This window comes from Heterocephalus glaber, unplaced genomic scaffold (genome assembly GCF_053883595.1).
Source record: "Heterocephalus glaber isolate CG9 unplaced genomic scaffold, H.glaber_assembly_v1.0 deba00001781, whole genome shotgun sequence".
Lineage (NCBI taxonomy): Eukaryota > Metazoa > Chordata > Mammalia > Rodentia > Bathyergidae > Heterocephalus > Heterocephalus glaber.
The window spans coordinates 9,685,470-9,706,008 of NW_028258467.1; the positions used below are offsets into that span (position 1 = coordinate 9,685,470).

Consider the following 20,539-nt stretch of genomic DNA (forward strand, 5'->3'; position numbering starts at 1 on the left):
CTTGGAAAGTTCTGGAAGGAACAGGAAGCCAATGTGGGGGTGAGCGGCATAGGGCCAAGGAATTTAATTTGCAAAGTGTAAGGAGAAACCATTTGGAAAGTTGTGCTGTTCTCTCACCACTCCAGCTTTTGGCCCTGGGAATTGAACCCTGGGCTTTCCCACGGAGCTACATCCTCAGTCCTTTCGATATTTTCTGGTTTAGAGACAGTCTCCTCACTAAGTTGCCCAAGCTCAAACATGCAATCCTCCTGCCTCGGCCTCTCAGAGTGCTGGGATTACAGGTGTGAGCCGCCACACCCAGCCCTTTGGAGGCTGTAAGCAGGAGAGTGTTGCTATTTTTGGAGTTAGAAGGGGGGTCTCCTGATGCTATGTGAGAATGGTGCCATCCCCATTAGCAGCTCAGGGCCAGGGGGATGTGTTCTGCAATACAGGGAGGAGGAGGGAGTTCGGTGTAGGCGGGAGTGCCAGGCTCCCTGCAGCTTTGTCAAGTAAGCAGATTCGGCCTCAGACTCCAGGGCTACCTAGAACAGCAAACCCTTCCCACCTACAGGATCCCCAGGCTGGGGCTGCAGGCAGCTGGGGCACCTGGAAAGGTCTCCAGCTGCGAGGTCACCTGGCCTCTTCCGCCAGGCACATCTGCTTGGTGCAACCCTCCTCGCCAGTGCTATTTTTGCTCCCCTTGGCTGCTCTGCGGAAATTAAGAGGCTATTTGCTATGACTAATCTTGCTAATTCTGATCAGACAATTTAAAATTCATCGTTTGCCACATCAGAAACCCGCTAGGAAGCAGAATGAAGACATCATTTGTGGTGATTTCTATCATGGTTGGTGGGAAACAAACAAGACATTGGGATTGGTCTCCATTCAAACCACTGCTCATTCCACTGTCTTGGTTAAAATGTCCCATCTCAAGCTGCACAGTAGCTCTCCTCGGTTCCTGGCTTATGAACGGAAAGGAAGGACTTCGGTGAGCTGGGTCGGCTCCGAGGGGCTGGGGACCTTGCTCTGTGGCCCTGCGACGCCTCCCTGCACCCTCCTTGGCTCTTTGCCACCTCTGGCCCAGCCGCCTCTGAGCTTCCCATTTTGAGAGAGGATGTGGCTCACATCTTCACGAATTAAAATTCAGGAAGCCAAATATTAAAAAAAGAATCAAACTTCTAACATTGCCTAACCAAACTTGAGTCATTCACAATACCACCTGTGTGATTTTTTTTTGCTATATCTATATCCATGTTCTATTTTTACTTAATATACAGCCAACTCATTCTGAAATTAAATCAATGTATTTTAAACAGGAAACTTTATATCACTACTATAAATAGAAAGCAACATCACAGAGATGAAATAAATGCTAAGTGTAAAAATAAATACAATGTTTTTAAAAAACATTAGGTAGGTTATTTTTCACTCTGGGTTTTGTTCCATACAGGTTTGCTTACATAGTTTTATATTATCTTGGTAAAATATACATAAAAATAGTAAGCAATTAAAATGCAGTTATATACAGATTTGCAAGACTTTTAACCATTACATAAATATTAAAGAGTTAAAATGTGTTGTGCACATGTACAAGGAATGTAAATATTATATACTACATATATGTACTAAATACACTAAAATAAAAATAATAATTTGGAGAAAAAAGTGAATTGCCAATTGGAAAACAGAAGCTTATATGTAACTACAACAAGAACAAAATAAATAGAGTGGAACAGAAGCAATTCGGCTGTGACCCAAGAAAGGGTTCTCTGAGTTAAGAGAGAGTAGGAGCCAGAGAGGTCCAAAGATGTCTTCAACCAGGGGAGATTTGCCCTGCGCATTAACTGGATGGGTGGAAAAGGGGGCAGAAAGGAGTGATCTTTTCACCATGTGACTGGATGGTTGTCCCCCTGCTGCCTCAGTATTGGGGATTGAACCCAGGACCTTTGCACTGAGCTTGCTAAATTGCCAAATTGTCCAGGCTGGAATTAAAATTTCAGTTCCCCTGCCTCAGACTTCCATAGTACTGGGATTACAGGTGTCCACTACCACATGCAGCATGATTGGATATTTTGTGTTGCTATGTTGATCTCAATAATTTTGTGTGCCACCACTTTGAGAACTACCAATGTGATGTGGGGCAACAAACCCTTACAAATTCTCTCCCTTTCCTCCAGGGATTTGACAGTTATATTAAAGCCATATTGGTTTGAATGACTGGCCATCTGCACGTAGAATTTGAAATTGTCTCTGTAACTGTAGATGCTCCTCAAATTAAGATGGGGTTCTGTCCTATAAGCCCATTGTAAGTTGAGAATATGGTTAAATTGAATTTCATTTAATTCACCTAACCTACTGAACATCCCAGTTGTGATGGTTAAGCTTGAGTGTGTCAGTTTGATTTGCTTTGGGAGCCACCTAGGGGATTGGTGAGCACACTTCTGAGTGTGCCTGGGTGAGTCACAGAGGGATGACATTGGGTACTATATCTGGTCTCTTGCCCCTTCCTCTCTAGCACCATTCCCCTGCTCTGCTTCCTGGCTGCCATAAATTAGGCAACTTTGCTTCACCATGCCCTTCTGCCATGATATTTCTGCCTGGAGTCAGCTGACCATGGACTGAACCCCCGTAAAACATGAGCTAAATTAAAGCTCTTCTCCTTTAAGTAATGGGTGTCAGGTAATGTGTCCAACAACAGGAAAGCTGACTAATGTACTAGCTTAGCAACATAGTGCACTACAGAGTGTTAGCTGTTTCGTCCCCTGATTGTGGAGCTATGGTTCACTATTGCTGTCCAGCATCTTGAGAGCGCATCATACTGCATATTGCTAGCCTGGGAAAAGATCCTGATCCAAAATTTGAAGTACAGTTTGTTCTGAGTGTGTGTCACTTTTGCACCACCATAAAATGGAAAAATCTTACATTGTTATAAACTGTGGACTATGTTTAGAAAGTTTGTCTTAGCGATGCTATGCCTTGCTCTTCTTTTATTACACATTTTAATTGACAAATAATACAGTAATTGGTTAGATTTTTGGGGTGCAATCTGATGTTTTGATACATGTGTACAATTCTAGGATGAATAAATCAAGCTAATTAACACATTCATCTCCCCACATCCTTACATTTTGTGCCCTAGATTTTAAAAACTTATCCTTCCTGTCAAGTTGAGATTTGTACTCTCTTAATTTTCATAGTTGTGCTACGACCTCAGCTGTCTCCAGGGCATGGAAGTTAGACCTCTGGAATCTTCAGAATTGTCACATCTGGGTCCCTGAAGATGACCAAGAAGGTGTACAAGTGCTATTTGTCAGGGATGCCATCGAGGAGATATATGAATTAGATTAATGATTAGACTAACGAGAGAGAATATTTTTAATGATAGCCTTCACCATCTATAACTGTTAATCATGAAATGTCAACTTGAATGGATTAAGAAACAATTAGCAGATTAGTAAAGTTCTGGGTGTGTCTGTGGATGATTGACATTTAGGCCAGCAAACTGAGACTTACCCTAGATGTGAGTGACACCAACAAATAGGCTTGCATCCTGGAGAGTAAAAAGGGAAAGAGATCCAGTCTTCACCACTCTTTTTGAACACCAATCTCCAATTTCTTCCGCCTTTCAATGCAGACTTGCATGAATGACTACAGTGAGCTTCTGGGCCTTTGACCTCGGACTGGGGCTGGATCCTCGATCCCTCTTGTTTTGCAGCTTCTGTCTTCTTGGGCTGAGCATCTACTGAGTTCTTTGCTCTCCTGCATGCAGATGGCTATGGTGGAGCTTGAGTTTTCTCAACTGTAAAATGGGGGAGGAAACCATGGGGGGTTCTGAATCCCTCTGTTGGTCTATAACCCTGCTCTTTGCTCACGTGACCTCCTCTGCCTAGAATGTCCTTCCTGCTCCTTGCTATTCCTACACACTGGGGATCAGGCTTATTAACTTCTTCTGTAACCTTTCCTGAACTCCTCTTTCCTCTGCGGGTTTTGTCTCCTCTCTGTGCTCCTAGTACCTTCTGCATCTGCACTGAGGTTGCTTGTGAACTCAGTGTTCGTCAGGATATGTTGAAATTCGTCAGGGAAGGACCTGCCGTGGATTGATGTTCATTCCCTTGAGGCCCAGAAAGATTTAATAGATGGGGAATGTGGGCTGGGACAGGGCCTTGGGGAAGCAATGGGCCCTTCCCTCCTCCCCACCCCTCTGTGGAGTTGCTTCTGGAGGCCACCTTGCAAACACGCTCCTTAAGAACCCCTTCTTTCCTCCCCACAGTGAAACGAGCCACAGAAGAGACATTATAGCATCCACTTACTTTGTTTCTCTTTCCCTGGAGTTTCCCAGCCCCACTCTTGTGCTGACCTTATCAGCTCTGAGCCAGGAGAGGGACCCCAGCAGGGAAGTCAATATGCCTGCCATGTATGGAAGGAGAGGTAGGATGGACATGTGGGAGGCCTGAGCTCAGGGTGTTGGTTCATGCCCTTGCCCAGGAGTGGGCAGCCCTGCTGTGTAGGACATTCTATTGGTGCCTGCCCAGCTCCCCTTCATCAGCTGGTGCATCCCTCTCCATGGTGTTGTGCATGGGGGCCGTTAACAGCTCTCAGCTGCTCAGGGAATTGTCTTCATGAAATTATTCTTGGTGGCAGGAGCCATCTCCCCTAGGAGGTCATGCTATCCCTATGTGGGACAGCACAGCTAATGACTGACGTCCCAGGTGTGTCAGATGGAGAAGATCCTTGTGGTTTAGTGAATGCTCCTAGAGCCTGCACCATGGATCAGGCCTTGGGCTCACATGACCTGAGGCCACACCCTTGCTTGGTCTTCCATTGGCCCAGTTGTTTCCTTCCTGCTTCTCTTATGGGCCCTCCCTCAGTAAGCCATGGTCTGCAATTCCTATCCTAACTCTGCTTCTAGGGGGCCGAGCTTTAGCCTCAGGACTAGTGCCACTGGGGAGATCCATGCAGCAGTGTGGAAACTGGAGGTCACTGAAGGGCCTCATGTGGATTATTATTTTAGTCAGTTTCTTGTTGCTAGGACAGAATACCTAACACTACAATTTAAAGGAGGAGAAGTTTATTCTGGTCCATGGTTTAAATTCGTGGTCTACTGACTCCAAGGCAGATATGAGTGTAGAAAGACCTTGGGAATAAATCTGTTCCATTTGTGGCAGTCAGAAAGCAGAGAGAGAAGGGAAAAACTGGGAACAAGAACACACACTTCCAGGCCATGCCCCCAGTGACGCACCTCCGACCAGGCCCCACCTCCTCATGGCACATTCAGCTATGAACTCATCACTGGACTCATCCACTCATGAATATCGCACCTCCATGATCCAGTCACCTTCCAAACACTTGAGACTTTTTGGGGCACATTTTAGATATATACCCTAGCTGTTGTTGAAAAGAAGAGACCTGCATTCTCTATGGGTAACACGGAGAAGGAAGGAGATGACATTTGTAGGCTGCTGTGTTATGTCCAAGTTTGAATCCTGGCCAACTATCTTTTGGCTATGTGTGTTTGGGTAAGAACAATTTCTCTCAGTTTCCCTGTCTGCAAATAGAGATAATAAAGTGCTTTATTTATAGGATAGTTAAAAGGATGAACTAAGATAATTCATGTCAAGCGCTTAAGAGGATACATGGGGAGTGTTATATTATGTTACTATTATTATTACAGATGTTTTTACTATTAGTACCATAGCCATTTAAAATGCGGCTACAGAGAGAAAATTGCCTCCTTTTTGGAGAACCATTTTCTGTTTTGAATCAAGAGCCTTCAGTATGTTCATATTCTTCTATTCAGTAGTTTCCAAAGTTGAAATTTAGCTCCAGGGAATAATCTGAAGTGTAGATTAGGTTTTATTCATCTGTGTTTCATGACAACATCATTTACAATAGGAAAAAAAGGAAATAACTGTCCAACTACAGGGCAAAGTTAAATTTGTGTGTGTACTACAACCTTCATCCTCTTCTGATGTTCCTGAAGGCTTGAAGACATGGCAGGCCAAGCTTGTAGTCCTAGCACTCTGGGAGGCAGGAGGATCACAAGTTTGAGCCCAGTCTGGGTAATTTAGGGACTTAGGAAGAACTTGCCTCAAAATTAAAAAAAGAAAAAAGAAGGGCTGGTGATAATGCCCAAAGCAAAGGCCCTGGGTTCAATTCTTACTATGGAAAAAAAGAAGGGGGGTGTGATAAATTGACAAAAACACTGTAGGTAGAAAGAGGTGGAGATAGCTCACTTTTACAATTTAGAATGAGCACCTCCCATGTGACTAGGCATTGTCCCCTGTGCTGGACTTCTCACTTGGAAGACCATGAAAGACTTCCCAGAGGAGGCTGCTGTCCCAGGAACTGTGTCTCTTTGGGTGCCTGGGTCATCTAAAAGAAAACAGAGGACTTCTGGCCAGAAGAACCTTAGGAAATGTAATTCAGTTGTTTTGATTTCCAGTCCTGAGCTCCAGCATTTACTGCACACCTGAGTAGGTGTGTGTGGGTGACCTTTGACATACCTTATAAGCTCCAATATTATGATAATTTCTCCAAGTGCTTCTCAAGTCTAGCCTTTCTGTCATCATGGTAACCCACAAGTCAAAAAGGGCAGGAGGACAGGTTTTTTTATCTTGGTAATAACTTTTTCTTTTGGTACCAGGGGTCAAACTCAGGACCTTGCGCTTGCGAGGCAGGCGGCGGAACCACTGAGCTAAATCCCCGGCCCAAGGTTTTTTATCTTATCTTGCCTGGGGCTTGGAGGGATCCTTTGATGTTTCCCAAGACCCAACATCATCATGAAGTCCACCATGGTGCCCTCAGTATCCCAGCTTACCAGGTTCTATGCCTCTGTGGTATTTGTACCTATCTCAGAGGTGTAAGAAACAGCTGGAAATTCTAAATCAATCAGCAGGGGATCACAGGAGACCCATTATGTGAATAGTGGCAGATTATAGTTTTCAAAGATGGCTGCAACAGTATCCCTGGCCTGTGTGCCAGAACCTTACTGCCTCATGGACACTTGTATCTCTTCCTTCTCCTTGTGAACCTGGATGGCCTTGGTGACCAATGGCTTTGGCCAACTGAACAAAGCAGAAGTGATGATATATGCCTTTCAAAGCCAGGTCATGAAAATGTCACACACATCTGCCTTGTATTGACTCTTGAAAACAGCCACCATGCTGTGAGGAAGCCTGAGGGTCCCACTAGAGGAGGGATAATATCCCCAGCCCAAAGCCCTGGCCAAGCTTCCAGCTGAGAGACTGCTTGGACTCGCCAGCATGGGAGTTATGTTCTTGCCCTTGATCTAGCTACTCCAGCAAGAGCTGCATGGAATCTAGATGAGCTGCTTCTGCTGAGCCCTAACTACATGTGTGTCTGTGAGTAAAATAAATCATTGTGGTTTTAAGCCATTAAGTTTTGGAATGGTTTATTACTTGGCAAGAGATTATCAAAACAAATGTATACCCCTAGAAGGCTATTTTGCTTTGTGGATGGAGAATATTCACCAAATTTCTGCCCTTCTGCATGCATTTCTTTTTTTTTTTTTTTTGGTACTGGGCATTGAACTCCGGTCCTTGCACTTGTGCAGCAGGCGGCAAAACCAGTGAGCCAAATCCCTGGCTCTGCGTGCATTTCTAATTGTTTTAAAATTAGACCTCTTTATGATTCTAGATACCATTCAGCCTAGAGACTTAAAGACTGTGTTGAAGTGAAAAATGATGAGAAAGGTGGTGGCGGCACTAGGAACTATGTTGGCAAGGGAATTTTGGGGACACAGAGAGTAGAAAGAGATGGATATTTCTGGAATGTTAGAGGAAAACATGCAGAGAAGCAGAGGGTGAACAGGACAGGTCAGTTGGAAACATGTCCTGGAGACCCTCGTGCGGATATAGAATTTCACAGGAGCTGGTGACTTGTCCTAACCATATAATCAACTCAAGCAGGACTAGTTTCTGATTCTGGGCTCACTGATCCCAGCATAGAACTTCAGTTACCATTTGTGGCTCCAACATAAACTGCATTAGCTGGCACCTTCCTGTAAGGCCCTGAGGCAATGAGTGAAAAAAGTAACCCTGGATTTCTAGGTTAAAATGCTGCCTTCCCACTGTGTTGACCAAATAACATATTTGTCCAGGTCTCAGTTTTCTCATTTCATGAATAGGGGTGATGGTAACACCGTATGCCTTATGGGGCTCTTATGGGACAGTTTAGCAGATTCCAAAAACAATGAACATAAAACATTATCATGTAGTAAATGCACAATAAATGTAGCTATTCTAACACTTGGAAGTAAGGGTCAGAGAAGAAAGGTGCTGTGGCTGAAAGTGAGAATGATTAGCTTTATAGGGGACCCTGTGAAACAGGAAGCAATATTATTTTGATTCTTTGGGGAAGAAGCTTTTCTAGGTTTTAGATATATTTCAGAGTTGAGAATAAAAGAACTGTGGCCTTTCATATAGGAAATGAACCATATTCCCGAACCCTAAACCTAACCCTAGCCCTAAATTTAACCCTAACCCAAAACATAATCCTAGGCCTAGTCCTAAACCTCAAGCTAAACCTAACACTAACCCCTAAAACTAACCCTAATGCCTAAAACTAACCCCATGCCTAAAACTAACCCTAATGCAACCTTAAACCTAACCTTAGCCCTAGCCAAAACTTAACCATAACCCTAGCCCATGAACTAAATCTAATCCTCTACCTAACCCTAGACCAGGCCATAGCTCTAAACCTAACACTAATCCTAAACCATAACCCTAAAGTTGTACCTAATTCAACCCTAACACGAACCCTAATTTTAACCCTCTTGCTAACCCTAACCCTAACATTAACCTAAACTTAACCCTAACCATAGTCCTAAACTAAACCCTAGTCTTGCTAACGTTAATCCTAACCCTTAAATCTAACCCTAACAGTGGCCCAAAGCCAAGCCCTAGCCCTAGATCTAGATTTAGCCTTAACGAAAACCCTAAACATAATCCTAACCCTAACCAAGCCCAACCCTAAAACTAACCTTATTCCTAGCCCAAACCCTAATGATAAACCTGAACCTAAGCACTAACCCTAACCCTAACCCAACCCTACCCCTAGCCCTCACTCTCATACAACCCTAACCTTAAGACTAACCCTAACCCTAACCTAGACATAACATTAATGCTGTCTAAACGTAGCCCCTAACCCTAACCTAAATATAACTCTTTCCCTAAGACTAAAACTAGGTCTGGTCTGAGTCTTAGTCCAAACTCCAAACCTAACTCTACCCTAGTCTTCATGCTAACTCTACCCATAATTGTAATCCTAACCCTAACCCTATCCTAATGCTAACCCTAGTGCTAGCCTTAGTCCCAGCCATAGTCAGAATCCTAAAATGAGTTCTATCCCAAAACATAACTCTAACCCTAAACACAACCCTATCCCTAACCCTAATTCTAATCATGAAACTAGCCATGGTCTTCACACAAACTCTCCCTAACCCTAGCCCTAGCCCTAGTCCTAGCCCTAGCTCTAGGTGGAACCCTAACCATAACCTTAAACCTAACTCAACTCTAACCATAGCCATAGCTTTAATGCCAGGTCTATTTTGTACCCCTAACCCTAAGCCGAAATCTAACTCTAGCCCTAACCCTAGCCCTAGCCCAAATAATAAACCTACCCCTATCTCGACCCTAAATATAACCTAACCCTAACCCTAACCCTAACCCTAAGTCTAACCCTAACCCTAACCCTAAGTCTAACCCTAACCCTAGCCCTACTCTTCATGCTAAATCTAACCTTAACCCTAAACTTAGTGCTAGCCCTAGCCCTAAACCTAGCCATAGCTCTAACACAGACCTAACCCTAACCTTAAAACTAACCCTATTCTGAACCCTAAAACTAACCATAACACTTGCCTTTGAGCTAACTCTAGCTCTGACCCCTAACCATAACTCTAACCCTATCACTAAGCATAGTCCTAACCTTAGCCCAAATCCTAAAACTACTCCTGAACCAAACCCTGGTCCTATCTCGAACCCTAACCCTAAGTCTAACTGTAATGCAACTCTAAACCTATCCTTATCAGTAACCCTAACCCTAACACTATCCCTATCCTTGGCCCTAGCCAAACCATACCTCACCTAATGCTAACCCTAGCCTAAGCAGTAAACAAACCCTCTATGTAACCCTAACCCTAGCAGTAGCCCAAACCCTGAACCCTAACCTTAAACCTAAACCTAACTCAATTCTACCCCAACCCTATGCTTAACCTTAAATTCAACCAAAGCCCTAGTCCAAACCCTATCCCTAAGCCTAACCCTAAAATCTTAACTCTAGCCCAAGCCCTAAACCTAACCTTCAGCTAAACCATAGCCCTGCCCTAGCCCTACGCCTAATGCTAACCCTTAAACCCTAACCCTAAAGCTAATCATTACTCAACCCCAACCTGAGCCTATCCTTAACCCTATCCCTAGCCTAACACAAGTCCTAACCCCAAACCTAAACAAACCTAGCACTAGTCCTAACCCAAACCTAAATTTAATCTTAACCCTAATTCTTTTTTTTTTTTGGTACCGGAGATCAAACTCGGGTCCTTGCACTTGTGCAGCAGGTGGGGAAACCACTGGGCTAAATCCCCAGCCCTGACCCTAATTCTAAAAATAACCCAAACCCTGATCTAAGCCTTAGTGTTAAATCTAACTCTAACCCCAACCCTAACCAAAACCCAAACTCTAGCCCTAGTCCTAGCCCTAGCCCAAACCCTGACCCTAACCCTAACCCTAACCCAAGTCTTAATGTAACCCTCAAATTAGCCCAAGCCTCAAACCTAGCCCTAACACTAATGCTGACCCTTAACCCTAAATCTAACCATAACTCAACCCTAAGCATAACCCAATCCTTAACACTAATTCTAACCTAACCTAACCCTAACCCTAACTTTAACCCAAACTCTAAACTTAACCCTGAACCTAATCCTAGCCCTAACTCCAGCACTTGCCCTAACCCTAAATCCTAACTCCTAATCCTAACTGTAACAAAACCCTAACCCTAACCTGAATCCTAGCCCTAGCCCTAGCTCTAACCCTAACCCTAACTCTATCCCTAACCTTAACCTTAACCCTAATTCTAGCCCTAGCCCTAGCCCTAGACTTGGCCCTATCTCTATCCCTAACCCTACCCTACCCCGACCCCTAGCCCAAGTCCTGCTAGGGGGCTGTGGGAGGATGGCAGTGCTTGATTATTTAATGGAAGTTAGACATGCCATTTGGGGCTAAGCGGCTCCTCCAGGTATCTGGCTCTCTCCGGGTGGGTGACCCCTGGGGAAGTGTACTTTTGGGTCACTCTATTGAGACGCCTTAATGGACTCCTTACTGGATGTCCATTGTCTTGGAAGTACAATGGAATTCTTCCTGCACAAAAGTAGAGGCATGGTGCTGAGCTCAGGGGGAGTGTGTCCTCCAGTGACAGCCCATTCTTAGAAGTTGGGGGACACTGACTGCTCGGGGGTCGCATAACTAGTTAGCATCTCGGGTGGCTGAATGCCACTTGGCCCTCTATACAGCTCATTCTTAAGAGAATAGAAAACAGGACAGGATAGTCTCTTTTCACCCTTCCTGGACCCGTCGCTATGGAGGAATGGAGAGAAGGATGAATGTGAGGGAATGAATGAGTGAGCAGTCAGGTGAGCCCAGGCATGGTGGAGTATGTGTGAGCGAGTGGGTAAACAATTTTGGTGGTGCCCTACTGTTGCTTTCCTGTCTCAATAGTCTACCTCCCCCTCATCCGTCTTGAGGCAGAGAGTCAGGCACTGGTGGGTTTTGGGAAGTGACTCCGGTAAGCAGCAGTGAGGGGCTTGGAGAGGGAAGGAGACAAATCCCCAAAGTGGGGGTGTCCTCTGAACTGGTTACTGCTGCTGTAGTGGAGCTTGGTCTTGCTGGGTGGGGGACTGTATAGAAAATCCAAAGAACACCGGTTGGGAGCATCTATCCATCCATCTCCTTCTCCCATTGATGGAGGCATTGTCCCAGATGCATGAACTCCACACTTCTTTGACGTGCAGCTCTTTAGGGGCTAAGAGAACAAATCATCTCCTGGGACAGGAACAATGGGAGTGCATGGTGGGAGAAGCTGACTGAGTCTGGGATCACCTGTGGGAACTTTTGCTGCCCCTTCCTGGGCCCACCTGATTCTGCCAGGCTGCAAGGGGAAGACATGACCCCTCAAGATTGCACCTGGCTTCATCAGGGCCTTCTTTCTCCTACAGGTCTTCATCCCCTCCCTGTTGGCCACAGAATTCTCTTGTAGCTGTTGTTTCTTAGGGACAGCCTCATTTGTAAGGTGTGTTATAGGTCAGCTTTCCTGTTACAGGGACTGCAATTTAAAGGCGGAAAAGTTTATTTTGACTCATAGTTTCAGGGGTGCAGTTCATGGGTGGCTAGTTCTAAGGCAGAGACATCATGGTAGAAGGGTGTGGCAGAGGAAAGCTGTTCAATTTATGGCAACCAGGAAGTAGACAGCAGGGAAAGAGTGAGAGTTAGGGGGAGAGAAAAAGGGAAAGGGGTGGGGGTGGGGGGAGAGAGAGAGAGAGAGAGAGAGAGAGAGAGAGAGAGAGAGAGAGAGAGAGAGAAAGAGAGAGAAACTCTGCTGCTCCGGGACTGTTGCAAAGGCACACAGCACACAGCACACACCTACCCTTCCTCTGTATTTCTTCCCTTTTTCCTCTTGGTCTCTTCTGGTGCCCGGAAGGAAAGAAGAGGCCTCCAGGGATTGAGACGATGTGGTTGATGATCATGAGGGGCTGGGTTTTCACCCTGCTTTCTTTTCTTTCCCTCCTTTGCTATCGATTGCAGCAATACTTGCAAATTTTGCTTCTCAAAAAAAAAAATCAATACTCCATTAGCTAACACCTTTCGTAGCTTCCTAACACAGGTGGCTGGTGGGAGCTCAGTGGGCTGCAGGACCAGAATGCAGCTGGGCCCTAGCAGAAGCCACCTGTCTCTGAGACATGAGTTGCCAATGTGAGTTGATGAGCTCTGGGCTGCTGCTGGCGCTTCCTCCCTTTGCCCCTCTGCTGGAACTCTTGCCAGCACAAAAAAACAGCTGCAGAATCAAAACCCCCAGAGAATTCATTCATTCAACAAGTATTGATCCAGTTCTTCCTCTGAAGGAGAATGGATTTGGTGTGAAGCAGTTTGGCTCCTAGACCATCCTTGCCCAATTGAATGTCTATTGCGTATGTGCCTGGCATGCAGTAGGCCCTGTGATGGGATGTACTCTTATGGCTGGCCAGGTGCATTGTGTCTGTGAAGCTCAGCTTTTAAATCTCTGAAATGGGCATACGAAGTCTCTGTGCCATGGTCTTTCTGTTAGAGATGCTTAAAATGCTGTGCAGAACTGCACATCAACTGGTTCATCCAGCTCTCTACAAGGAATGGCCATGATGGGGATTTGAAATCTGCCCTGATTGGCAGCAGAGAGCTATTTCCATCTGGAATTGTACTATACCTTCGTCTTACCACTTCTGTGTCCAGTAATCCAAATTGTTCTTTCTCCCGCCCAATTACATCCATTTACTTTCTCTTCCCTTTGTTACATAAGCTGAGAATTCAGTGAAGGCTGAATTCTCTTCTAATTATAAGAAAAATAGCTTTTTCTTTCTTCCACTAGTCCTAATGGAAATTAGCTGCATAAATCTTGCAGTGTTGGGGCGAATGTCTAGGCCTCCCAGCAGCACTGGAGCACACAGGCTTTGCCAGGAAGCCCATGTTCCTCCTTCCACCACGTGGAGGTTGCAGTGTGGCTTTGGAGCAGGGTGGATCTGAATTTGAACCCAGTAATGAGGGCTGACCTGGGGCAGGCCACCACTCCACTTTCCTGGGGCTGGTTTCCGCATCTGCAAAGTGGCCTGATGACTCTCCCTGCATGGTGTCACAGTGAGGTTTCCTGCTCTTTTGGGATTACAGGGCTTGGAGGGGGATTCTTGATGTGAGAGCTGCTGCTTTTCTTTCCCAGCTGTCACAAGCTGCATTCCTGTGATGCCGCCTATCTGGGAGAAGGGGCCATTCAGATGTATTCCCAGGAGGCTGCTATTAGGACTGCCAGAAGGGGACACAGCCCTTGGTCACTACTCAGCTGTCCCCTTCCCCCCATGGTGTTTGGGTGGATAAGTATGGGCACTGATTTCTGGATCTGATTCATTCTCTGTCGTTTTCCGTAATCCACAGTGTCATTCCTTGTGCCTCCTTTTCTTCATGGCAAAGCGATCCTCTCAGAAGAGAAACCAGACCTCCAAGGACACGTTGAAGGTAGGGCCCTTAGAACCAAGAGCTCATTGCTCACCTTAGACTCCTGACTAAACACCAAGGAGAGAAGTTTCAGTTCCAGCGTGGGTGGAGGGGAGAGAGGGGGTGCGCACGGTAGATAAGAATAGTCAAATTTCTGCCCACCCCCTTTGAACTGTCAGACTACGGGATGCCACATAAGTCCTCCATGTGTAATAAGTTTTGTCTCTGGGGTCCTATGGAGCATCCCAGCCCCTGTTCCCATCCTCTGGACTTTGAAACAGAGGCAGTGGTGCAGAGGGGACCTCAGGAGGCATCAGGAAGAGTCCTGGGGAGTTGTGATGTCATGGGTCTGCAGCCCTCATCTCCAGCACCACACTATAGTCTCTGCCATGGGAAGGTTTGATGTCACAGGGCCCTAACCATGGCCTTCAGCCAGGTCCTGCAGCATAGCTGGAGGCAGAATGAGCAGTTGGGTGGGTGAGGCCTAGACTCCCAAGCGTTTCCTCCGGTGCCGTTGGGGAGGGAAGGGCTGGGGCCTCTGAGCTCCATGGCAGCCCTTCTTGGGCTCCAGCATCTCCTGGGCCTCCATCTCTGTCTGCAGCCGGGCTGCCTGGCCTCAGTTATAGAGACTGTGTGTGCGTATAAAGGAGGGGGAGAGTGATACACACAATGTACAACAAAGGAGAGAAGAAAGAAAGAAATGAGGGGAGAGAGTGCTAAGAAGAGGAGGGTGAGGGGAAGGAGAAATGGGGAAGAGCATCCTTTACTTTGCTGTGGTTTCACAGAGGGATCTGCCTTGTGCCCCACCGCTAGGTGTACGGAGACTCTGGACTCCCTGGCAGCTGTGCATCTGGTCTTGTAGGTGCTGGTGATAGGACCTGGTCATTGCTGTTCTGCTTAGGATGCAGGATGCTGCAGACTCTGTGGAAAGGCCTTTAGGTCGAGGAACTGCCCACTGGGCTCAAAGCCAACAACTAGGCACTCTGCATCCCTGGCCCTGGAGCTTCTGAGGGACAGAAGCGGCTTTGTGTGCACATCAGGGACAGTGGGAGGCAGGGCTGAGGAGTGAGCGCCATCTTTGCTAGCTGCTCCATCCATGCCCTCTCGACCTTTCCCACAGGCCTCCGGGAAGAGGAAATGAGATTCTAATGATAGGATGGTCTTGGTGGGGAGGTTTGTGAACCTCCTGTAGGAAGTCTGAGCTAGAGGCAGGCAGAGCTACTGTGGGGGAAATGCAACTTCCTTTGATTCCAGCAGGCTTCTGGTGGGAGAGGCTGGTCTGGGCCATGGGAAGAGCAGAGTTTAGAGTCAAGGAAACCTAGGACTGGGATCTTGGCTGTGCCACTTTCCAGCTCTGTGGGACCCTCTCTGAATCTCAATTGCTTCACTTGTCAAATGGGAGCATAGCAAAAGTATATCTGCTGACATGAATGGAATAATCACTGTTCCTGTTGCTTAAGGGCATTAATTCTAATTTAATTCTCATAACAGCCTGTTCTGGTGCTGTGAAACTTGGTGGCTTAAAATATCAGCTGTCTTAGTTACTTTCTTGTCACTGAGACACAATACCCGACATCCACAACTCTAAAGAGGAGAAGTTTATTTTGCCTCACAGCTTTTAGAGATTCCAGTCCATAGTCTGTTGGCAGCATAGCAGAGGGGGATGGCAGAGGAGAAACAGCTCATGGCATGGTGGTGGGAAGCAGAGAGAGGAAGAGAGAGAGAGAGAGTGTTGAAGGGAATATGGAAGGAAATATACCCTTCCAGGTCATCCCCCAGTGACCCATCTCTTCCAATCAGGCTTCACCTCCCAATCACATTTGGCTATAAACTCATTGGTGGACTGATCCACTGATGAGTATCCTGTCCTCATGATCCAATCACCTCCCCAAAGCTCCACCTATGGACTCATGAAGCTTTGGTGGGACATCTAGATATAAACCATAACACTCTGCCCCTGACCTGCAAAAGATTCATGCTCATCCTTTTATGCAAAATGCATTTAGTTCATCTCTAAGAGTTGCCAAATTCCTAATAGTTTCACATTATTCATAAGTCCAAGTCCAGAGTATCTTCTGAGATTTAAGACAAAGTCTTAGCTGTGAGTCCCTGTAAAAATCAAAAAAGAAAGTTAAACATTTCCAAGATGCAAAGGCGAAAGGTAAACATTTGCATTCCAAAAGGGAGAAATAGGGGGATATAAAGGGATGGGATTAGAGCAAGACCAAAATCCAGCAGGGCAAACATTCTATCCCATAATTCCTGGGAAATTGTGAGATGTGAACCCCAAAGGGTTTGAGTGGCCCTGCCCCTGTGGCATTGCCAGTAGTGGCAGCCTTTGGGGCCTCTGTCTTGGGCTGGCTTTGCTCACTCCTTGCAGCATTCCTCAGATGTTCCACATTTCTGGACTAACAGGGCCTTCTTCTGAAATCTGAGTGGAATCCTCCCTTACTCCACAACTCTTGCATTCTACATGCACCTAAAATCAGCACTGTGTAGGTGAGACCAAGTCTACAACCAGAGTTTGAGCAGTAGCTGAGCCCTTTTGCATTTTGCTGGTGGTTGCAGAGGCCTCTGAGTGCCCGGATGGCTGAGCATGGTGAACTGAATCCTGGGAAATCAATTATTGTTCCATAGGTTGCTGCCATTCTGGCACATGGTGTCCTGGGGTTCTCTTCTCAGATAAAAGTCTTTCACCTTTGTAATTTTGAGCCTGCAAAGGTTGAGGCCTTGCTGGTTCCTCACATTCCCTCAAACTATTTTTCTTGTTGACTTGTTCCAAAGTACTTGGCTGTATTTAATGTGAATCTTTTTATCAACCAACTTCTCCTCTGTTCCATCTTTGTAGGCCCCAACTTTATGGAACTTCCTTTTTGGCCAAACTGAAAACTTTTAAAATCATTCTCCTGGTCCATTTGCTCCTGGATCTTAGCCAGGTAGAGATGGCTAAAAGCCCCCAGCAGTACCCAAGCCACAGTCTGAATGTTTGGCTGCTTTGAAATCTTCTCTGCCAGATTAATTAGTCTGCTGCCTTTAATCTCAGTCTCCTGCAGAGTGTCAAGACAAGAGCAAAATATAGACAAGATTTTTTCTTGGAGCATAACACAAATAGCCTGGAGTCCAACTGCCGATGGAGTCCTCGTTCCCACTGGAAACCTACTGAACTTGGTTTTTACTGGCCTCACCTGCTCCTTTCTTCTTGCACTGGCAGGCACACTTATGGTGTATGCCATAAGTGATTAATGCAGCTCTCAGTAGCTGGTGTCATTTAGCGTCAGCCTTACAGCTGTTTCATTGGTCTCACCTGTCACCATAGTGTGGTTCTCCTACGTGGGGGAATGGGTGGAATTGCAGGTAGCTTGGATCATGGGCTGTGGCGATCTCCCACCTGACCTTCTATGGCAAGTGTGACATTTGGGGCTCACCCTTTCTTTAGGTTTGGGTCTTTTCCAGGGTCAATCTCTTCATTTTCCGCAATGGAGAGATTTTTATTAAAAAGTATATGTTAGGTTCCCATGGCTGCCACAGCAAATGACCACAAACTTGGTGGCTTAAACAAAAGTTTACTTTCTTCCACTTCTCTAGGGCAGGAGTGGGACATCAGGCATCAGAAGGGCTGAGCTCCCTTCAGAGACCACAGGGGAGGACCCCTCTTTGCATCTTCCAGCTGCTGGTGGCTCCTGGTGTCTTGCATCTGCTGGGAGTGGTTGTGTGTGTCCTGAAGGTACAATTCTGATCCAACCAGGTCCTGCCAAGAACTATTTACCTGGTGCAACACCCATGCTCTGTGTCTAATTGCCATAACTACCTGATCTAAGCTCATGTTGCCTCCACTATAGATGGTCCAGTGAGTGCTGAGGCTGACACCAGCTCTCCCCACCATGTGCCCATCAGTGTCTTGGTCAAGTGCACCATGGGGCTGATCTAGTGTGACAGTCCAATGGGGGCTGTGACCAGGATTCTGGATTCTCCTAAGTAATTCTTGATCCCCCCCCCCCCCCCCCGGCCAATGAATGAACCCAAGGCTTTTGCACTGAATCACATCCCAGGCCTTTTTTGAATTATCTTGCTAAGTTGCTGGGTTGCCCAGGTTGGGTTTGAACTTGTGATCCTCCTGCCTCAGCCTCCTGGTGTGCTGGAATTAGGGATCTCAGTGGAGATGGAGGTGTCCTCAGGCTGAGGATAGTCTGAGCTGGTGGCAGAGAATGCCTGGCTCCTGCAGGATTGCAGTGTTGCAGGTCAGCTGACCTCAGGTCACCACCTGGAGAGCTGACAGCCTCAGGGCATTGGCTGGAGTTTGGCATCCAATAGCTGAACTCCAGCCATACCAGCCTCCTAACCCCAGCCCTGCAGGGATGTGATGAATGAGGCAGGCTGCAGCATCTGAGGCCGTCCGTGAGAGCTCTCAGCAAAGACCTCTGAAAACCCACTTCCTGTGGGCTTGTCTTTCTCTCTGACCATTCACCCTTTCATTCACTTTTCTGCTTTTGTTGAGCTAAAAAAAACGCCCCCCAAAACCCCAAAGCGCTGCACTTTGGCATATAGAGTGCTCGGTACTGAGGGAGCTTGAGTTCTCTCTTACCTCCCCCTGCCCTTCCGCTCTGCCCTTCTGTCTCCCCGTAAGCAGAGATGGTTTCCCTGACTTTCACTTATCTGCCTAAAGGCAGTTCCTCTAGTGGAGGATGGTTGTCCTGAGCCTCCTGTCTGCAGTTCTGTTAAGCAGAGCAGATGAGCTTGCATTCTAGGAAAGGAGACTGAAGGGTGAAGTCCAAAGCCCAGAGAGTCTGTGGCATAGTCTGCCAGTTGCCCTTCTGAGGGCAACTAGGAGAGACTGTGTCATGAATTTGCATGACCTTTTTCTTGTTATTCCATTTATTGTCAGTTTATTCTAGAAGCTCAACTGATTCAAACTTCAGAGTAAAGGCAAAGTTTATTTATTATTTAATTTTATACCGGTACATTTTTGATATACATAATGATAATATGCATTGTAGAGAATTTGTACCTATACATGGTATATCTTGATTCTTCTTTTTTTTTCTCATTCCCCTCCCCTCTTTTCAACCCTTCTTCTCCTCCCATTTATAAAAGCTTTGTTTCCTTTTTCCCTTCTCTTCTTTTTCTCCTTTTCTCTTCCTTCCCTTCCCTCGCCCCTCCCTTTCTTTTTTTCCACTGTAAACATATTTTATTACTGTACATATGTAGATATTTTATGTATTTTCTTTTTTTTTCTATTTCCCCATTAAGTTTATTGGTACATTTTAGGTATAAAATACAGTTACATTCATCATTGGGATCTTGTACCTTTACATGAGTATCTTGGTTCTTATTTTTTTCCCCTTCCCCTGCCCTCCCTTCACCCCTTCACCCTTCCCTATTTGCACAGACTTTGTTTCCATTTTTTTCCTTTTCGCATATTTTTTGTTTTCTCTTCTTTCCTTTTCCCTACCTCTCCCACTTCCCCTGCTCCTTTAGACCTTTACTTCCTATTACACAATATCAATTATAGATTTTTAAAATTGAAATATCAAGACCTAGGAGACATTACCACAGATTTTACAGAATTTAAAAGGATATAGAAAGCATATTTCAAAAATCTGTTCTGAAATAAATTCTAAGAAGTACCTTGGAAGACAAATTAATGAAACTAACTCTGGAGGAAATATAAAATTTGAATAGCACCTATTAAAGAAAGTATATTCCTAGCTTGAAAACCTACCTATATGACAACAGCAGGCTCATAGACATTTTAACTGATGAATTATATCAAACAATTAAATTAGAAAAAAGAAGGAACACTTCTCCCCTCATTTTAGGAAATCAACATTGTGCTAATCCTAAAACTGGATAAAGATAATAGAAGAAAAAAGTATGAACATAGATAGAAATTTGTTTAAGAAAACAAACTATTAGAAGTCAGATCTGGCAGTATGTAGAAAGTGGTTTTGTTATAGGGATGGCAGTGTTGGTTCAGCATTGGAAGATCCACCCCCAAAAGTCATCATTTTAACAGAGGAAAGGAAAAAGCCATATGATCCAGTCACTAGTTGGAAAAAAGGTATTGGACTAAATTCCACAGCTGTTCATGGTAAAAGCTATCAGGAGAAGTAGAACAGAACCTTCTCAACAGATTAAAGACATGTACTCCATACTTCCAGTGAGAATGCCTTATATAAATGGAGAAGATACAATGCTTTCTCCTTAAGGTGGGGAACAAGGGCAGAAATGCTTACTCTTTATCTGTTCATTAAACTTTGAAACCTAGGCCCAACCAAAATAATCTGGGAATAAAATGACACAATTAGGATAGGATT

General features: G+C 45.5%; 1 protein-coding gene across 4 annotated transcripts in view; it reads left to right on the forward strand.

The window, feature by feature from the left end:
• Positions 1 to 20,539, forward strand: part of LOC147820979 (uncharacterized) — a 101,914-nt gene that overhangs the window by 54,483 nt on the left and 26,892 nt on the right. For all 4 annotated transcript variants that reach the window (XR_015447957.1, XM_087202938.1, XM_087202940.1 and 1 more), the window contains one exon: positions 14,166 to 14,246. Coding sequence is in view for 3 of the 4 variants with exons in the window: in XM_087202938.1 (XP_087059064.1) it covers positions 14,166 to 14,246 (81 nt within the window). In the remaining variant the exon portion in view is untranslated. The remainder of the gene's footprint in view (positions 1 to 14,165; positions 14,247 to 20,539) is intronic.